Source organism: Somniosus microcephalus, chromosome 2 (assembly GCF_052327205.1).
Source record: "Somniosus microcephalus isolate GS21.2 chromosome 2, FLI_Smic_1.0, whole genome shotgun sequence".
Lineage (NCBI taxonomy): Eukaryota > Metazoa > Chordata > Chondrichthyes > Squaliformes > Somniosidae > Somniosus > Somniosus microcephalus.
In genome coordinates this window covers 270,872,869-270,891,601 of record NC_140988.1, presented here as the reverse complement: position 1 = coordinate 270,891,601, position 18,733 = coordinate 270,872,869, and the positions used below count along the sequence as shown (strand labels likewise).

General features: G+C 43.4%; 1 protein-coding gene across 1 annotated transcript in view; it reads left to right on the top strand.

Annotated features, from left to right (window-relative positions):
* The window catches only part of mtrex (Mtr4 exosome RNA helicase), a 233,156-nt gene that overhangs the window by 10,147 nt on the left and 204,276 nt on the right, over window positions 1-18,733 (top strand). Inside the window, exons 5-8 of the mRNA XM_085971986.1 lie at window positions 2,896-3,008; window positions 11,256-11,430; window positions 14,061-14,151; window positions 17,232-17,356. Of these exons, the coding sequence (XP_085828112.1) occupies window positions 2,896-3,008; window positions 11,256-11,430; window positions 14,061-14,151; window positions 17,232-17,356 (504 nt within the window). The remainder of the gene's footprint in view (window positions 1-2,895; window positions 3,009-11,255; window positions 11,431-14,060; window positions 14,152-17,231; window positions 17,357-18,733) is intronic.

The window sequence follows — 18,733 nt, the reverse complement described above, 5'->3', positions numbered from 1 at the left end:
TTCTCCAGGCTTGAAACGTTTAAATTTGCCATTTGCTGCTTTTATTTTTAATGTTTTGTTTGGCGTATCTTTAGAAGAATGTGGCTCCCTTCTCCCCACAGTTGCAACACCGCAATGACCAACTTAAATGGCGGACGTAAAATCTGCCATGACCCAGCACAATTGGGCAGTGTTTTGTGAGCATAATCGTAAAGAAAAATTGCTTTAAAAAAATTCCTTGATGTCAAGAGTGATTCAGTTCAATTAATACAGCTGAAAATGGGTTTATCACAAAAAATAAGCATTTTTAATCAGTATCTAGTCCACTACCCGTGAGTGACATGATTTTAAATAACTGAAAATGACTAAAAAACTAAACCGAACTATTTGCTCGTTATATTTGCTTGGCATAAAAATAAAACAAAAAAGGTGACTCAACCGTGGCTACCAAGGGAAATTAGGGATGGCATAAGATCCAAGGAGAGGACATACAAATTGGCCAGAAAAAGTAGCAAAACTGAGGATTGGGTGCAGTTTGGGATTCAGCAAAGGGATTAATTAAGAGAGGGAAAATAGAATATGAGAGTAAGCTTTCAGGGAACATAAAAACTGAATATAAAAGCTTCTATAGATATGTGAAGAGAAAAAGATTGGTGAAGTCAAGCGTAGGTCCCTTGCAGTCAGAATCGGGAATTTAGAATGGGGAACAAAGAAATGGCAGACCAATTAAATACATACTTTGGTTCTGTCTTCACAAAGGAGGACACAAATAACCTTCCAGAGATGTCGGGGAACATATGGTCTAATGAGAGGGAGGTTTTGAATGAAATCAGTATTTGTAGGGAAATGGTGTTAGAGAAATTGACGGGATTGAAGGCCGATAAATCCCCAGGGCCTGAAAATCTACATCCTAGGGTACTGAAGGAAGTGGCCCTAGAAATAGTAAATGCATTGCTGGCCATCTTCCAAAATTCTATAGACTCTGGAATAGTTCCCATGGATTGGAGGGTAACTAATGTAACACCACTATTTAAAAAAGGTGGTAGAGAGAAAACGGGGGAATTATAGACCGGTAAGCCTGACATCGGTAGTGGGGAAAATGCTAAAGTCCATTATAAAAGATGTAATAGCAGAGCACTTGGAAAACAGTGACAGGATTGGACAAAGTCAACATGGATTTACAAAAGGTAAATCATGCTTGACTAATCTACTGGAATTTTTTGAGGATGTAACTGGTAGAATAGATAAGGGAAAACCAGTGGATGTGGTGTATTTGGACTTTCAGAAGGCTTTCGATAAGGTCACGCATAAGAGATTAGCGTGTAAAGTTAAAGCACATGGGATTGGGGGCAAGGTATTGACTTGGATAGAGAACTGGTTGGCAGACAGGAAGCAAAGAATTGGAATAAACAGGTCTTTTTCCGAGTGGCAGGCAGTGACTAGTGGGGTACCGCAGGGATCGGTGCTAGGACCCCAGCTATTCACAATATATATTAATGATCTGGACGAGGGAACTAGATGTAATATCTCCAAGTTTGCAGACGACAGAAAGCTGGGTGGGCGTGTGTGATGCAGAGAAACTCCTGTATGATTTGGACAGGTTGGGTGATTGGGCAGATGCATGGCAGATGCAGTATAATGTGGATAAATGCGAGGTTATCCACTTTTGGTGGCAAAAACAGGAAGACAGATTATTATCTGAACGGCAATAGATTGGGAGAAGGGGAAGTGCAACGAGACCTGGGTGTCCTTGTGCACCAGCCGCTGAAGGTAAGCATGCAGGTGCAGCAGGCGGTTAAGAAGGCAAATGGTATGTTGGCCTTCATAGTGAGAGGATTCGATTACAGGAGCAAGGTCTTGCTGCAGTTGTACAGGGCCTTGGTGAGACCACACCTTGAGTATTGTGTGCAGTTTTGGTCACCTTATCTGAGGAAAGATGTTCTTGCCATGGAGGGAGCGCAGCGAAGAACCACCAGACTGATACCTGGGATGGCAGGAATGACGTATGAAGAGAGATTGGGTCGATTACGCTTATATTCGCTAGAGTTTAGAAGAATGAGAGGAGATCTCATTGAAACTTATAAAATTCTAACAGGACTAGACAGACTAGATGCAGGAAGGATGTTCCCGATGGCGGGGGAGTCCAGAACCAGGGGTCACAGTAAGGATAAGTGGTAAGCCACTTAGGACTGAGATGAGGAGGAATTTCTTCACCCAGAGAGTGGTGGACCTGTGGTATTCTCTACCACACAAGGCAGTGGCGGCCAACTTATTAAACATATTCAAGAAGGAGTTAGATATATTAAGGCTAAAGGGATCAAGGAATATGGGGAGAAAGCAGGGACAGGGTACTAAATTTGGATGATCAGCCATGATTTCATTAAATGGCGGAACAGGCTCAAGGGGCCAAATGGCCTACTCCTCCTATCTTCTGTGTTTCTATATTGGTGTACAGTGGTCAGTTTCTTAGTCATTTTTAAAATACATTCAAAAGCTTTTAAAATGTGCCTTGCGAATAAAAAAAAGCTTAATTTTAAGAGCCTCTTCGAAGGCCTGCAAACGGATGCAATTAGCAGAAACTCGCCATGTGATTAATTTGCTCTGGAGGCATGGCCAATTTCTAGCATGGTTTTTCTTAACTAGCACAAAAGAGCACGGAAATTCAGTCTGTGCGGGATGTAAATTGTGCTTGAAATTTCGCAATCTGTTGCGATGGTTTGGCAGATTTTGGGCAAATTGCACTGTAAGAAAGCGCAGCCTAGCGGAAACTCCAGGCCTTCACGTTTAATACTTTGTAACTTCATCAAATGTGTTTAGACTTCAGGCAAAAGCTATCTAGCTAACTTAGTAGATCAATATCAGAAAACAACCAGTAATATGTGATGATTACTGCTAAGTAATTCTTTTTAATTACAGGATTACCCTTTTATCCTTGATGCTTTTCAAAGAGAGACCATTGCTTGCATTGATAACAACCAGTCCGTACTCGTATCTGCACATACATCAGCTGGAAAAACGGTTTGTGCTGAGTAAGTGTGCATTACGATATGTTTTAAACCTTTTGCCTGAGCTTTCAGGGGGAAAACTCCACTGGCTGGAGTCATACCTAGCACAAAGGAAGATGGTTGTGGTTGTTGGAGATCAATCATCTCAGCCCCAGGACATCGCTGCAGGAGTTCTTCAGGGCAGTGTCCTAGGCCCAACCATCTTCAGCTGCTTCATCAATGACCTTTCCTCCATCATAAGGTCAGAAGTGGGGATGTTCGCTGATGTTTGCACACTGTGCAGTTCCATTCATCACACCTCGGATAATGGAGCAGTCTGTGCCCACATGCAGCAAGACCTGGACAATATTCAGGCTTGGGCTGATAAGTGGCAAATAACATTCGCACCACACAAGTGCCAGACAATGACTATCTCCAACAAGAGGGTGTCTAACCCCCGCCCCTTGACATTCAATAGCATTACCATTGTTGAATTCCCCAACGTCAACATCCTGGGGGTCACCATTGACTAGAAACTTAACTGGACCAGCCACATAAATACTGTGGCAACAAGAGCAGGTCAGAGGCTGGGTATTCTGCAGCAGACTCCCCAAAGCCTTTCCACCATCTACAAGGCACAAGCCAGGAGTGTGATGGAATAATCTCCACTTGCCTGGACGAGTGCAGCTCCAAAAATACTCGAACCTCGACGCCATCCAAGACAAAGCAGCCTGTTTGATCAGCACCCCAACCACCGCATTCAGTTAAACATTCACTTCCACCACCGGCGCACTCTGCGCCATCTACACGATGCCCTGCAGAAACTCGGCAAGGCTCCTTCAACAGCACCTCCCAAACCTGCGACCTCTACCATCTAGAAGGACAAGGGCAGCAGGCACATGGGAACACCAAAACCCCCAGGTTCCCCTCCAAGTTACACACCATCCTGACTTGGAAATATATCGCCGTTCCTTTATCATCACTGGGTCAAAATCCTGGAACTCCCTCCCTAACAGCACTGTGGGAGTACTTTCACCACACGGACTGCAGTGGTTCAAGAAGGCTGCTCACCACCACCTTCTCGAGGGCAATTGGGGATTGGCAATAAATGCTGGCTTTGCCAGCGACTCCCACATAGATTCAAAGAAGTTTATGGCACAGAAGGAGGCCATTCGGCCCGTCGTGTCTGTGCTGGCTGAAAAAGAGCTATGCAGCCTAATCCCACTTTCCAGCTCTTAGTCCGTTGCCTTGCAGGTTACGCCACTTCAAGTGCATATCCAAGTACTTTTTAAATGTGATGAGGGTTTCTACCTCTACCACCCTTTGAAGCAGTGAATTTCAAACCCCCACCCCCCCTCTGGGTGAAAACATTTCTCCTCCGCTCCCGTCTTACCGTTCTACCAATTACTTTAAATCTATGCCCACTGCTTATTGGAAAAAAGGTTCTTCCTAGCCACTCTATCTAGGCCCCTCATAATCTTAAACACCTCAATTAAATCTCCCCTCAGCCTTCTCTGTTCCAAAGAAAACAACTCCAGCCCATCCAATCTTTCCTCATAGCTAAAATTCTCCAGTCCTGGCAACATCCTTATAAATCTCTGTACCCTCTCTAGTGCAATCATATATTTCCTGTAATGTGGTGACCAGAACTATATGCAGTTCTCTAGCTGTGGCCCAACTAGTGTTTAATACCGTTCTAGCATAACCTCGCTGCTCTTGTATTCAGTGCCTTGGCTAATAAAGGAACGTATCCCGTATGCCTTCTTAACCACCTCATGTACCTGTCCTGCTACCTTCAGGGATAAGTGGACATGAATTCCAAGGCCTCTCTGTTCCTCTGCACTCTCAGTATCCTACCATTTATTGTGCATTCTCTTGTCTTGTTAATCCTCCCCAAATGCATCATCTCACACTTCTTAGGATTGAATTCTTTTTGGCACTTTTCTGCCCACCTGACATTGATATCTTCCTGCAGGCTGCAGCTTTCCTCCTCACTGTCAACCACACGGCCAATTTTTGAATCATCTGCGAATTTCTTAATCATGCCCCCACATTGAAGTCTAAATTATTAATATATACCACAAAAAGCAGGGGACCTCGCACTGACCCCTGCGGAACCCCACGGGAAACAGCTTTCCAGTCAAAGAAATACCTGTCGACCATTACCCTTTGCTTCCTGTCACAGAGCCAATTTTGGATCCAATTTGCCACTTTCCCTTGGATCCCATGTGGTTTTACTTTTCTGAGCTGTCTGCCATGTGGAACTTTGTCAAAAGCCTTGATAAATCCATGTAGACTACATCAAACGCGCTACCCTCATCGACTCTCCTTGTTACCTCCTCAAAAAATTTAATCAAGTTGGTCAGACACGACCTTTCCTTACAAATCCTTGCTGACTGTCCTTGATTAATCTGTGCCTTTTTAAATGATGATTAATCCTGTCCCTCTGAATTTTTTCCAATAATTTGCCCATCACTGAGGTTAGGCTGACTGGCCTGTAATTACTCGGTCTATCCCTTTCTCCCTTTATAAACAACGGTACAACATTAGCAGTCCTCCAGCACCACGCCTGTAGCCAGAGAGGAGTGGAAAACGATGGTCAGAACCTCCGCTATTTCCTCCCTTGCTTCTCTTTACAGCCAATATTTCACACTTCTCCTTACTACAATGTCTGCATCGTCCCTCTCTTTTGTGAAGACAGACGCAAAGTATTCATTGAGAACCATAACCACGTCTTTCACCTCCACATGCAGGTTACCTTTTTGGTCTCTAATAGGCCCTACTCTTTCCTTAGTTATCCTCTTGCTCTTTATGTATTTATAAAACATCTTTGGGTTTTCCTTAATTTTACTTGCCAACATTTTTTCATGCCCTTTCTTTGCTTTCCTAATTTCCTTTTTAATTTCACCCCCGCACTTTCTATACTTCTCTAGGCTTTCTGCAGTATTGAGCTCTCGGTATCTGACAAAAGCTTCCTTTTTTTGCCTTATATGGTGTATGCTCCTTGACATCCAGGGGGCTCTAGATTTTGGAATCCAACCCTTTTTCTTTGTGGGGACATATTTGCTCTGAACCCTCACTATCTGCTCCTTGAATGTCTCCCAATGCTCTGACACTGATCTACCTCCAAGTAGCTGTTCCAGTCCACTTTGGCTAAATCACATTTCAGCTTAGTAAAATTGGCCTTTTCCCCAATTAAGAACTTTTACTCCTGGTCCAGCTTTGTCCTTTTCCATAACTACGCTAAATCTAACTGAATTATGATCACTACCACCAAAATGCTCTCCCAATGGTACGCCTTTCACCTGCCCAGCTTCATTCCTTAAAACTAAGTCCACAACGGCCACCTCTCTTGTTGGGCTTGCTACGTACTAGCTGTAAAAGTTGTCCTGAATGCATTTTAAGAATTCTGCGCCCTCAATACCTTTTACACTGATTCTATCCCAGTTAATGTTTCCAGTTCCCAGTTAATTGGATTCCTGCCAAACTATAGAACATCCGATCATATCTTCACCCTACAGACCCTAATTGACAAACACGTTCACCATAACAAAAGCAAAATCTACGCATGCTTTGTAGATTTCCAGAAGGCTTTCGACTCCATCTGGCATGACGGTTTATTCCTGAAACTTATCGAAAGCGGGGTAGGAGGGAAAACATATGATGTAATTAAATCAATGTATACAAACAACAAATGTGCAGTTAAAATTGGAGACAAACAAACAAAATACTTCCCACAGGGGCGGGGGGTGACGCAGGGCTCGCCAATCTCACCGACACTCTTTAATATTTACATAAATGGATTGGCAAAACTACTTGAACAATCTACAGCACCCGGCCTCACCCTATATGAATCCAAGGTTAAATTCCTCCTCTATGCAGACGACCTGGTTCTGCTGTCACCAACTAAGGAGGGTCTACAGCAGAACCTGGACCTGCTGGAGTCGTACTGCCAGACTTGGGCCCTGACAATAAATCCCCAAAAAACCAAAGTCCTTGTGTTCCAGCAAAGATCCAAACATCAGGGACCCAAAATAAATTTCACAGTAGGAACAACCAAAATTGAACAAACCACTAACTACACATACTTGGGCTTAAAAATCAGTTCTACGGGAAACTTCAAACTGGCTGTGAATGAACTGAAAGAGAAATCAAGAAGGGCTTTCTATGCCATCAAAAAATCAATCCAAATAGAAATCCCAATTAGCATTTGGCTCAAAATTTTCAAATCAGTAATTGAACCAATTGCGCTCTATGGCAGTGAGGTATGGGGACCGCTAACACAACAAGAATTTGCAAAATGGGACAAACACCCAATTGAGATCCTACATGCAGAATTCTGTAAAAGTATCCTCCGGACTCAAAGGAAAACAGTAAACAATGCATGCAGGGCGGAACTAGGCCAATATCCATTAATAATCACTATCCAAAAAAGAGCCACCAAATTTTGGAATCACCTACAAATGAGCAACCCCCAATGCTATCACTACGACGCCCTGAAATGCCAAGAGCTGACCATAAAGAAGAATACCCTCAGTCAACTAGTCCTGGGACTCAGTGAAGTAACTACTAACAATACTAACAATAACCAGCCCCAGGACAGTGACAGGGTAACACAAAGAATTCGACCCAACACAATCGTCGCTAAGCAAAAGGAAAAATATCTGACATATTGGGCAGAAACAACAAAAACCCAAAGCAAACTCAATTGCTACTTGGCCCTAAACAGACAATACAACATAGCTGATTACCTGACCATGGTAAAGGATAACAAACTGAGAAGAACCTTGACAAGGTACAGACTTAGCGAACATAGCCTAGCGATCGAAAAAGGCAGACACAGGCAGACCAGGCTGCCAAGAGAAGACAGGATATGCTCTCACTGCAGTCAGGGAGTAGTGGAGACAGAGATGCACTTCCTCACAGCCTGTGGAAAATATCAGGGCATCAGGGAGAATTTCTACCAAAAATTCTCACAAATATGCCCTGAATTCAGAAATCTGAATGACAACCAAAAACTCCCATTCCTACTGGGGGAGGAGAGAAGCTGTGTAACACTGGCGGCACACTATGTTACAGCTTGCCATGAACAGAGGGACAACCAGTAAACTAAGAAAAGAGTACATATAAACAATGCGAATGTATATTTATACACTCAGGGATATACCTGTTTATACACTGTATGAATAGAACTGCGTTTATGTGTTCAACCATAAATGTATTTTGATGCTTTGGCAACATAAGATGTACCTTATCATGCCAATAAAGCGATTTGAATTTGAATTTGAATTAATGTTCGGGTAGTTGAAATCCCCTACTATTACTGCCCTATTGTTTTTGCACTTCAGAAATTTGCCTACATATTTGCTCTGATCACTTCTTGGAATTCTCCACAGTGAAGTGTCCATCTCCCTCTTACTCTTTGTGAGTCTATAGCACTCTCCCAGCAGTGTGATTACCCCTTTTTTGTTCTTCAGTTCAAGCCATATGGCTTCATTTGATGATCCTACTAACATCCCTCCTCACAGCTATAATTGTTTCTTTAACCAGTATTGCGACTCTCCTTTTTATCCTCCTCTATCTCGTCTGAAGACTCTGCAACCAGGAATGTTGAGCTACCATTCCTGCCGTACTTTAAGAAATGTTTCAGTAATAGCTATGATATCATACTTCAACGTCTCTATCTGTGCCCTCAGCTTATCTGCGTTATTCACTAGAGTCCTGTTATTTCACTGCTTTGCCACGCCTGATACTCAATAGGATAGCACCAACTGTAGTTGAGAAGATCATTCCAGAGCAAGCAGGTTTTCGCCCCGGCAAATCAACAACAAGCCAACTGCTCAACCTCACACAACACATCGAAGATGGTTTTGAGCAATGGATGGTAACGGGTGCTATTTTTGTCGACCTGTCAGCGGCATACGATACAGTGAACCATAGACGTCTCCTCTGCAAGATTCTAGAGATGACAAAAGACATTCACTTAACAGAGCTGTTAGAAAGCATGCTTCAGAATCGCCGATTCTATGTTGAACTAGGTGGGAAGCGCAGCAGGTGGCGTATTCAGAAGAATGGTCTTCCTCAGGGAAGCGTGCTTTCACCGCTGCTGTACAACATCTACACGAATGACCAACCTATAGACGGTGTCACGTGCCGTTTTATATATGCTGATGACTTATGTGTCACTGCCCAAAGCACTGATTTTAACACCGTGGAGAAAACGCTTTCTGAGGCCTTGGAGGGACTAAAATCCTACTGTGAAGAAAACCACCTTCGCGCAAACCCATCAAAGACGCAAGTTTGTGCATTCCACCTCAGAAACCGTGAAGCCAAACGCCAGTTGAAAGTAACCTGGTGTGGAGCAACACTGACGCATTGCGAGCACCCTATACTTAGGAGTCACCCTTGACCGATGTCTCACCTTCAAGAACCACATCGAGAAGACAAAGGCAAAAGTGAGCGCACGAAACAACATCCTGAATAAGCTCACTAACACAAGATGGGGAGCGAGCCCGAAAACATTGCGAACCAGTGCACTTGCTCTTTGCTATTCCACTGCCGAATACGCCTGCCCTGCATGGGAAAGGTGTACTCATGCCAAGAAGATGGATGCCATTCTGAATGCAAGCTGCCGATTTATCACAGGTTGCTTAAAACCAACAAACACCAACAGCCTATATATCCTGGCGGGTATCGCTCCCCCTGATATAAGAAGAACGGTAGCCAGCAAGAAAGAGTGACTCCGTCAAACATCAGATGAGAGGCACCCTCTGCATTGTCATACACCTACACCCAGCTGCCTAAAGTCAAGGAAGAGCTTCATGGACAGTGTTGTTCCATTACAATCAACCTCATCTGAAGCCCGCATCGCCTTGTGGAAAGACCGGCTCGCCAGTCTTGAACAACCCCCAGCGATGGAAATTTTACCTGATGAAAGCCTTCCCCCAGGAGCTAATTACAACTGGGCAATCTGGAAGTGCCTTAACAGACTTAGGACCGGTGTAGGTTGCTCAAAGGTGTCACTAAGCAAATGGGGATATTCAACCAGCCCGACAACTTGTGAATGTGGAACTGAGGCACAGACTATGCAACATCTCCTGCAATGTCCATCGTTGGAGGAACCCTGCACTGTTGCAGATCTTGCCGAATCCAACAACAAGGCGCAAAAATGTGTCCAGTTCTGGCTGGGCTATGTATAGACTGTCCGTGGACACGATAAGAAGAAGACTAGAGTCCTTGCATTGAATTATATACCACTGAGCACTGCCGAACTCCTTTGCTGTCTATTTTCTAGCCTTTGTTTCCTCTCCCTTCCAAAGTTGCTTACCAATTTTCTGTCTTCCATTTCCAACTTTGTTTCTCTCCCTTCTAAATCATGCTCAGATTCCCATCCTGCTGACAAGCTAGTCTAAATCCTCCTCAACAGCACTAGCGATTTCTCCCCCCTGCCCCCCCCCCCCGGACGAGAATATTGGTCATGGCCCTATTGAGGTGCAACCCATCTGGCTTGTACAGGCCCTGCTTCATCCAGAACCGGTCCCAATGCCTCAGGAATCTAAAGCCCTCCCTCCTACACCATCTCTCCAGTCACTCATCCTGTGAATGAATAAATAAAATAAAAAAGACTCCTCCGAAATACAGTCTTGAGCCCGGTATAGCTGCGAATCTTCAGTCACTCACTCCAAGAAGTGCTGGCGGAATACTACAGACATCATTGGTTCCCAGCCAAACCATCGAAGGATTGGGTTGCCGGTGTATCGAAATAAATCATCTACCAGCCATCGCATATACCAGGCAAATTGCGTTCACCTGAATGCACCTGCTATAAGTGGTGGAGGCTGCAAGTAACTTGTATATGGCAATATACAATCGTTCTCACTGTTATGCTGTTATTTTCTTCTGGTTTTGCCTTTCTACAAGATGCTCTAAGGACTGTGGATGGGGATAATGAAAGTTCCTTGGTGTTAAAGCAGCCCATATTTTTTAAACAAGCCAGAAATAAAAGCATAAAAATGCTATAAATACACAGCAGATCTATTAGCATCTTCATGTTTCAAGTGAAGATGTATATAGCCAGAACATATGGATTTCCAATCTTTATCTTTTTGCTTCGGATTTCCAGCATTTGCAGTTACTTATTCTCTTATTTTGTTAATAAAAATAGTGCTGTTTCTACAATGACTACTTTGTTTGGCTTCCCCCTTTACTAGAGTGATTAATTTGAAGCCCAGCAGGAGTTCCTACTTACAGGTTTTAAAAATGCTCATAAATTTAAATTTTTGCATTTCGCAGGTATGCAATAGCCCTTGCTTTACGCGATAAGCAAAGAGTTATCTTTACCAGTCCTATCAAAGCATTGAGCAATCAGAAGTATCGTGAGATGTATGAAGAATTCCAGGATGTAGGACTAATGACTGGTGATGTCACTATCAATCCAACAGCCTCCTGCCTGGTCATGACAACTGAGGTAAAGTTGATCTATGCATTGATATTTATTCCTGCTAACTTGTCACATGTTACAGAAAGGTAATGGCCCGGAATTTGCGGTCAGCTGCGAATGAAAGGCGCTCACCGTTCAATACGCTTACAGCTGCCCACAGACTTTTAGTGGGCTTTTGGGTGCCTACTTGTTGTAATTGGATACCATTTCTGCGCAGCGCTCTCGACAGGGGATCTGTGATCTGTGTGAAAAGGGCAAGCAACCCAGAGTCTAAACCAGGAACTATAAGTTCGACTATTTAATTAAATGCCAAATCAAGTATAGAAAGCAAAATAAAGAGGCGGGGGGGCGGGGAATAAAGATGGGATTAAGAGAAAAAGAAGAGCCGAAGAAAAAGTTTTTAAAAAAATAGATATTTGATCTTTTTTAGTCTCCAACAATAATTAAAATCTGAAGCAATGAGACTCCACACTTGTAAAAGTTAATTTTTCTTACCTGAAGGTTGTTAGGTAGTAATTAAGACTTCCTTGTATCGCTCTCCACCCACATCCAGCTTCCTTCTGTGTCCATCCCTGGAAAAAAACCTCTCAGAACTCACTCACAACTGTAGTTAGGAAATCCCAACTGTTCAGCCTCTGGCCCTCCATTCACCATGACATTTCTGCAGCTACTGATTTGCTCAACCACACCCTCAACACCACCTTTGATGCTCTAGTCCTTATTAAAACCATTACTCTGGCCGTTCCCTCTGGTACGGCCATCATCTTTGCTCCCTTAAGTTCAATGGATGCAGACTTGAATGGATATGGCGGGCAACTGCCTTAGCCATTCACCGCCAGATCTGGCTGACCAACATAATGCATTATCGGGTCCTGATTTCATCTGCCAAAATTGATCACTATTTGAAGATCATTCTAGATTGCAAAGATAACCCCTGGCTTCTTTTCTGTACTGCTAACCGTCTTCTTAAACCCTTCTCCCCTATCTCCTCCGGCCTCGCCTCCAACAAGTGCGAGGAGCTCATGGATTTTTTTGTTTCTAAGATTGAGACATCCGATCAGCTGCCAGGGAGGTTGTTCAGTAGTAACTAAGACTACCTTGTATCGCTCCACCCACCCAGTTTCTCTCCAATCTCCCCTCATGATCTCTCCGCGCTCATTTTGTCCATGAGTCTCACTTCCTGCTCCCTCGATCCTATTTCCACTAAACTGACAACCATCCAACTTCCTTTTCTGGCTGACATTGTTAACGGTTCTCTCTCCTCAGCTACTGTCTCCCTCTCCTTCAAGTCTGCTGTCATTGTCCCGCTCCTCAGGGGGAAAAAAAACCTTGACCCCTCTCCTTGCAAACTACTGCCCCATCTCCAAACTCCCTTTCCTCTCCTAAGCCATTGAACGTGTTGTTGCCTCCCAAATCTGTGCCCATCTTTCCCGGAACTCCATGTATGAATCCTTCCAATCCGGTTTCTGCCCCTGCCGCAGCACTGAAATGGCTCTCATCAAAATCACAAATGACATCCTTTGTGACTGTGACAAAGGTAAACTGTCCCTCCTCGTCCTTCTCAACCTGTCTGCAGCCTTTTGACACAATTGACCACACCATCCATCTCCAACACCTCGTCCAGCTGGGTGGGACTGCACTCGCCTGGTTCCATTCTTATCTATCTAATCGTAGCCAGAGAATCACCTGCAATGGCTTCTCTTCCCGCTCCCGCATCGTTACCTCTGGTGTCCCCCAAGGATCTATCCTTGGCCCTCTTCTATTTCTCATCTACATGTTGCCCCTTGGCGACATCTCCTGAAAACACAGCTTCAGTTTCCACATGTACGCTGACGACACCCAGCTCTACCTCACCACCACTTCTCTCTAAATTGTCAGACTGCTTGTCCAATATCCAATACTGGATGGGCAGAAATGTCCTCCAATTAAATATTGGGAAGACTGAAGCCATTGTCTTGTGTCCCTGCCACAACTCCGTTCCCTAGCCACCAACTCCATCCCTCTCCCTAGCATCTGTCTGAGGCTGAACTAGACTTCGCAACCTTGGTGTCATATTTGAAAATTCTGTTCATGCGTGGTTTTTTCAATTTAAAAGCCAGCTCATAGGCTACGTGGGGACCCCTTGTGCGCTGCGCTGCCATAAAGGGAACATTGCTTAGTGTGCATTTAAAAATTCACTTACACTTGAATGGATAAGCCGTAACTTTTTCTAGGATGTTTAGTGGGTAAGTACCGTAACTTCACACCCTAATGCTGAATCTATCGGCGACGTACCGGTGTAGCAGAGCTTGTGGAGGATCACCTGATTTCTGGATTTTACTGTGCAAGTGCAGACGTCAGAAGTTGCTGTCAGATTTGCTCCACAATAACAGTGAGCGCTGATAGCCTCACCGTTATTCCAACTGAATTTTACTTATTGCCTGGTTAGTTGTTTTCAGTTGGGCCTAATGTGAGTCCGCACAACATGCAATTGTTATTCTTTAAAGATATTTAAATCTGTGTTAAGCGTTCAAGTTTTCTGTTGTCAATATTGAAGAGGGTTCCTAATTGTTGAAATATTGCCAGATGTTGCAATTAACCAACATTGTAATCTGCTCACTAATGTTCCAGAGTAGCTTGTGATTTAAACCTCATTTTAAATTTATTTTTTTTTGCAGATTTTAAGGAGTATGCTGTACAGAGGATCAGAGGTTATGAGAGAAGTAGCCTGGGTTGTCTTTGATGAAATCCATTATATGAGAGATGCAGGTAAAGTAAGCACTTGATTATGAATCAAAACTAGCAATATACAGGAAACTTTGTGTTATCCGGCACCGGCGTGTTGCCGGTTTTTCAAAAGTTCCGGAGGCCTGAGCGGGTTACCTACCCAGGCTATTTTTAACAAAGAAAAATTTAAAAATCAAGAAATGTGCAATATACAGTAATTGGGTACTCACCTACAGAATGTTGTGTTAAATGGATGGTGAAAGATGCTTGATTAAGTACAGTACTGCCAGTTGATGGTAATCCATAACTCTTTAATTAACAGTAAAACAAAACTTATAAACGACTTAACAGTACTGTAAAACAAATCTTATAAACGACTGTACAGTACACCAAAACTTATAAACGACTATACAGTACAGTCTAAAGTACTGTACGGTGGTTGACTGTACACTTATTCCAAGCCAACTGGTTCATCAGGAATATCCATACCAGCTGGGTCATCAGGATCATGCACTTCAACAGATTCTTCAGGCACTTCCACTGTTCCAACTCTTTTGGAAGCTTTCTTAAACATGTCCCGATGTCTGCTTGCTTAGTGGACTCATGCCTTCTTTGTAGAAAGGTGGAATGCAGAATATGGAGCTGCATAACTTCTTGGGCAGAATAGCAAGAATGGCTTTCAGCAAATGTAAGTAATGAAACAAAATCTTCTGCAGCTTTAGCCCAAGAAACCTTGTTCACTTGATAAATCTCATCCTCTTCAGTTTCCATCACACTTTCCATTTTTTTCTTTGGATTCAAAATATTCTCCATTATTTCATCATCACTTAGCAAATGCACAACAGCAACTTCTTTATCTGCATCAACCCACTGCTGAATATCACATTCACTGAGGTGACGTAGAGGGTTTGCTGGGCCTACATCTTTCAGCATGCCAGCCATTTCCATTACTGCAGTCTTCCGCGGACGAAGATTGAACCCATGAAATTCCTCCTCTGAAGAAGAACCTTCAGCAAACCTTATAGAAGGCCACAATTTGCACCAGGCTTGTCTCAGAGTGTGACCTTTCACCAATTTCCAGGAACATGCAACATTAAAGATGGCCTCTTTAAGATTGTATTCCTTCTGAAATGCCTGAATACCTGTATTGTCATCTTGGCTTATCACTCTACGTAGGAAGTCTTTCCTGTAATGACACTTGAGATTTTGGATAACGCCCTGGTCCATGGGCTGTATGAGAGAAGTTACATTTGGTGGCAAATAAATGGTGAAAATATTTCCAGAAACCAACTCAGATTCATGCGGATGGGCTCTACAATTATCAAGCAATAAAATGCATTTGCTATCTTCAGGTTTCCCTATTCTACGGAAATGTCCCCTCACAGATGGAACAAAAGTATGATGGAACCAATTTGAAAAGATTTCCTTATCCATCCAAGCATTTGTTTGAGCTTTGTACTCAACAGGTAAGTGCTTCACATTCTTAAATGCACGGGGATTTTTATACTTCCCAATGACGAGAAGTTTAACCCGGTGTGATCCAGCAGCGTTCGCACATGTTAGCACGGTTACACGATCTTTATTTTTCTTGTAACCTGAAGCATTAGCCTCACATTGATTCCAGCAAGTGTTGATTCTGGCAAAAACCTCCAAAATAAGCCAGTTTCATCGGCATTGTATATCTGTGCTGGCGACAAATTATGTTGCTGCACAATCTGATTGAAATAATCGCAGTATTCTTCTGCGGCGTCGTGATCAGCTGATTTCTTCTCCCCGGAAACATCGAGTCATCGTATCCCATGCCGTGCCTTGAAGCACGATAGCCATCCATCAGAGAAAGCACACTTGTCAGTGAGCTTCATCTTTGCGTAGAAATCCTTCCCTTTTTCGATTAGCATTGGTCCGGAAATCGGAACACCCTCTGAACGCTTCAGAGAAAACCACTCATAAAGCACGGTATCCAGCTCTTCAAGCTTAGGCTTATGAAGCGTGTGCCGTTTCTCTACACTCTTAGATGTCTCCGAGCTTGCATAAAACTTGAGCAGCTTATCCTTCTGCGCTTTGATGTCGTACATTGTTGACGAACCGATTTTGAATTCATTCATAATGTTCATACGCTTCGCTCCCCTTTCTAGTCGTTGGCATATATCAATTTTCTGTTTTAAAGTTAACACCACTCTCTTTTGGTTGGATGAATTTTTGGGATTTCCATAATTCAATCCAATGAGTTGCAACAGCGTTGGAGACACACAGTACTGGAACCCCGAAAAATGGCGGATCAGAAGAGGCTACCGGCAGCATGGGAGAGTCAGACTCCTGATGCAGGGTTTCTGAGGTGTTCCGACTTCCGATAGCGCCAAGAGGCCGAGTAGTGGCAGTTTGGGGAACTACCCCCACTGACGAACTGGGCAACCGTTGGAGACTCGGACTCGGAACCGGCAACATTGCCAGTTATTGAGGTGCAGTTTTCCGAGCGAGATTTTGCCGGTGGCTAGAGCGTGCCGGACAGTTAGCCTCCGGATAACACAAAGTTTCCTGTACAGTGACATTGGGGAGGCACTAGGCAACATTGCCACACACACATCTGCATGCATGCAAAGATTGATCATGCTGCACCTAAAGGGGCTAAGAAGGAAGTAAAATTGGAGGGTGTCTTCCTGTGCTGCTCTTGGACATCTCATAATGTCCTAAATGATTGACCTTGGAGGTGAGTGTTTTTCTAAAGAGGAGGAAAAATGTGTGGAGAGGGGAAAAAAAACAGAACTGTATTTCTGTGCAGAAAAATTACAATAGATTGAAGTATTTTTGAATTAAAATCTTCTGAGATTAGCACAAAAGTAACCGGCAGCTTGGATCTTTGTGCTTGGTTTTATTAACAAAAACGTGGAAGGTTTAAAGTACAGTACTTGCTACATTGGAAGTTTAGTACAGCCGGGTATATTTCAGTTAGTGCTTATAATGAAGGGAAAAATTTTGGATCTGTACAAAAGTTCCAATAATAGACTATTTTGCTGGTGAACCGATGCTTAGATTCTACTTTATTATCGAGATGCTAGACTACACTACACTTTAACAGTTTTCTTGGAAAAGTAAAATTTCAATTTATTACATTTTACTTTCAGAGCGAGGCGTAGTGTGGGAGGAAACAATAATTCTTCTCCCAGACAATGTTCACTATGTGTTCCTTTCTGCAACTATTCCCAATGCACGCCAGTTTGCCGAATGGATCTGCCACCTTCACAAGCAGGTAATTAAGTTGAATTTTGTATCCTTTGGTACGGAAATGTTGAGCGAGAACCTGGAGTTCTTTTAATTATATTACGTAGATTGATGTTTAGTTGGACTGTTGTCATACTTGGGTTCCCTGTGAAATTTCCACTCGATGGATGACCCTTTGCTATCACGGAAAGTTAACTGGCGGGATGTGACAAGTGGTGTATTCAAACGTTTCACCATATAATAGAGTTTTATATCCAAGCTTGCAGATGTTACGAGGCATAGTAAGTTGTGTAGATGGCAGCAGCAGGAAGTTCCACAGATTAAGTGAGTAGGAAAAAACTGTGGCAGATAGGGTTCATTGTGGGGAAGGGTGAGGTTTGGATCACAAAAAGACAAATCAGAATATTTTGTTATTGCCAAAAGATTAGTAACTTTGGAGGAGCAAAAGGGTGCCCAGGTATACAAACCACTAAAAGCTAGTGCACACGTACAAAAAGTAGTGATAAAGGCGAATGGAATCTTGGCCTTTATCTCAAGGGGAAGTTATGCTTTAGTTGTACAGAGCCTTGGTCAGACCCCACCTGAAGTACAGTGTTTAGTTTTGGGCACCGCATCTCAGGAAGGATACACCTTGGAGGAGGGGGTACAGTGCAGAGTCATCAGAATGATACCAGGTCTGAAAGGGTTAAGCTGCGAGGATCGGTTGCATAAACTTGGCTTATTGATCTAATTGAGGTCTTTAACACGATAAAGGGCTTCAATAGGATAGACACAGAGAAACTCTTTCCTCTTATGGGGAATCCAGTATAAGGGGGCAGTCTTAAAGTTAGAGCTAGGCCATTCAGGTGTGAAATAGAGAAGAATTTTTTCACAAACGTTATTAGAACTCTGGAATTCTCTCCCTCAAAGGACTGTGGATGCTGGGTCAATTGAAATTTGCAAGACTGAAATAAGCTGAGATTTGTATTATGTAAGGATATCAATGGATGTGGAGACTCGAGGGACTAAATTGACTACCTGATCCTATGTACCCATCTACGTATACGAAACAACTTCTGCTCTTTCTAATACAAAGACTACTAAAAGAACTAGAACTCAACGAAGGACTGAAGATTGACATTTAATGTCAAAAGTGCTGTCATATATTAATTTTCAATGAAACGTGCGGCCTAAACCGTGGTTTTTAAAGGGGCCACTGGAGGGCGTTGAAGCAATGGTAGGGAAAGAGTGCCTTTCCCGGTGTCACTGCAGGCAGCACTCGGCCCTCATGTATTTTCCGTCGCCCACCTCCCAAGACTTAGCGACGATGCAGCAGGTCCAAATTTGATTACAATGTCCGTCCAGCAAGCTGCCCCTGTCTCCCTGAGTCTCAATCTCCCGAACCCCAAGTCCCTCTTCAAGTCAG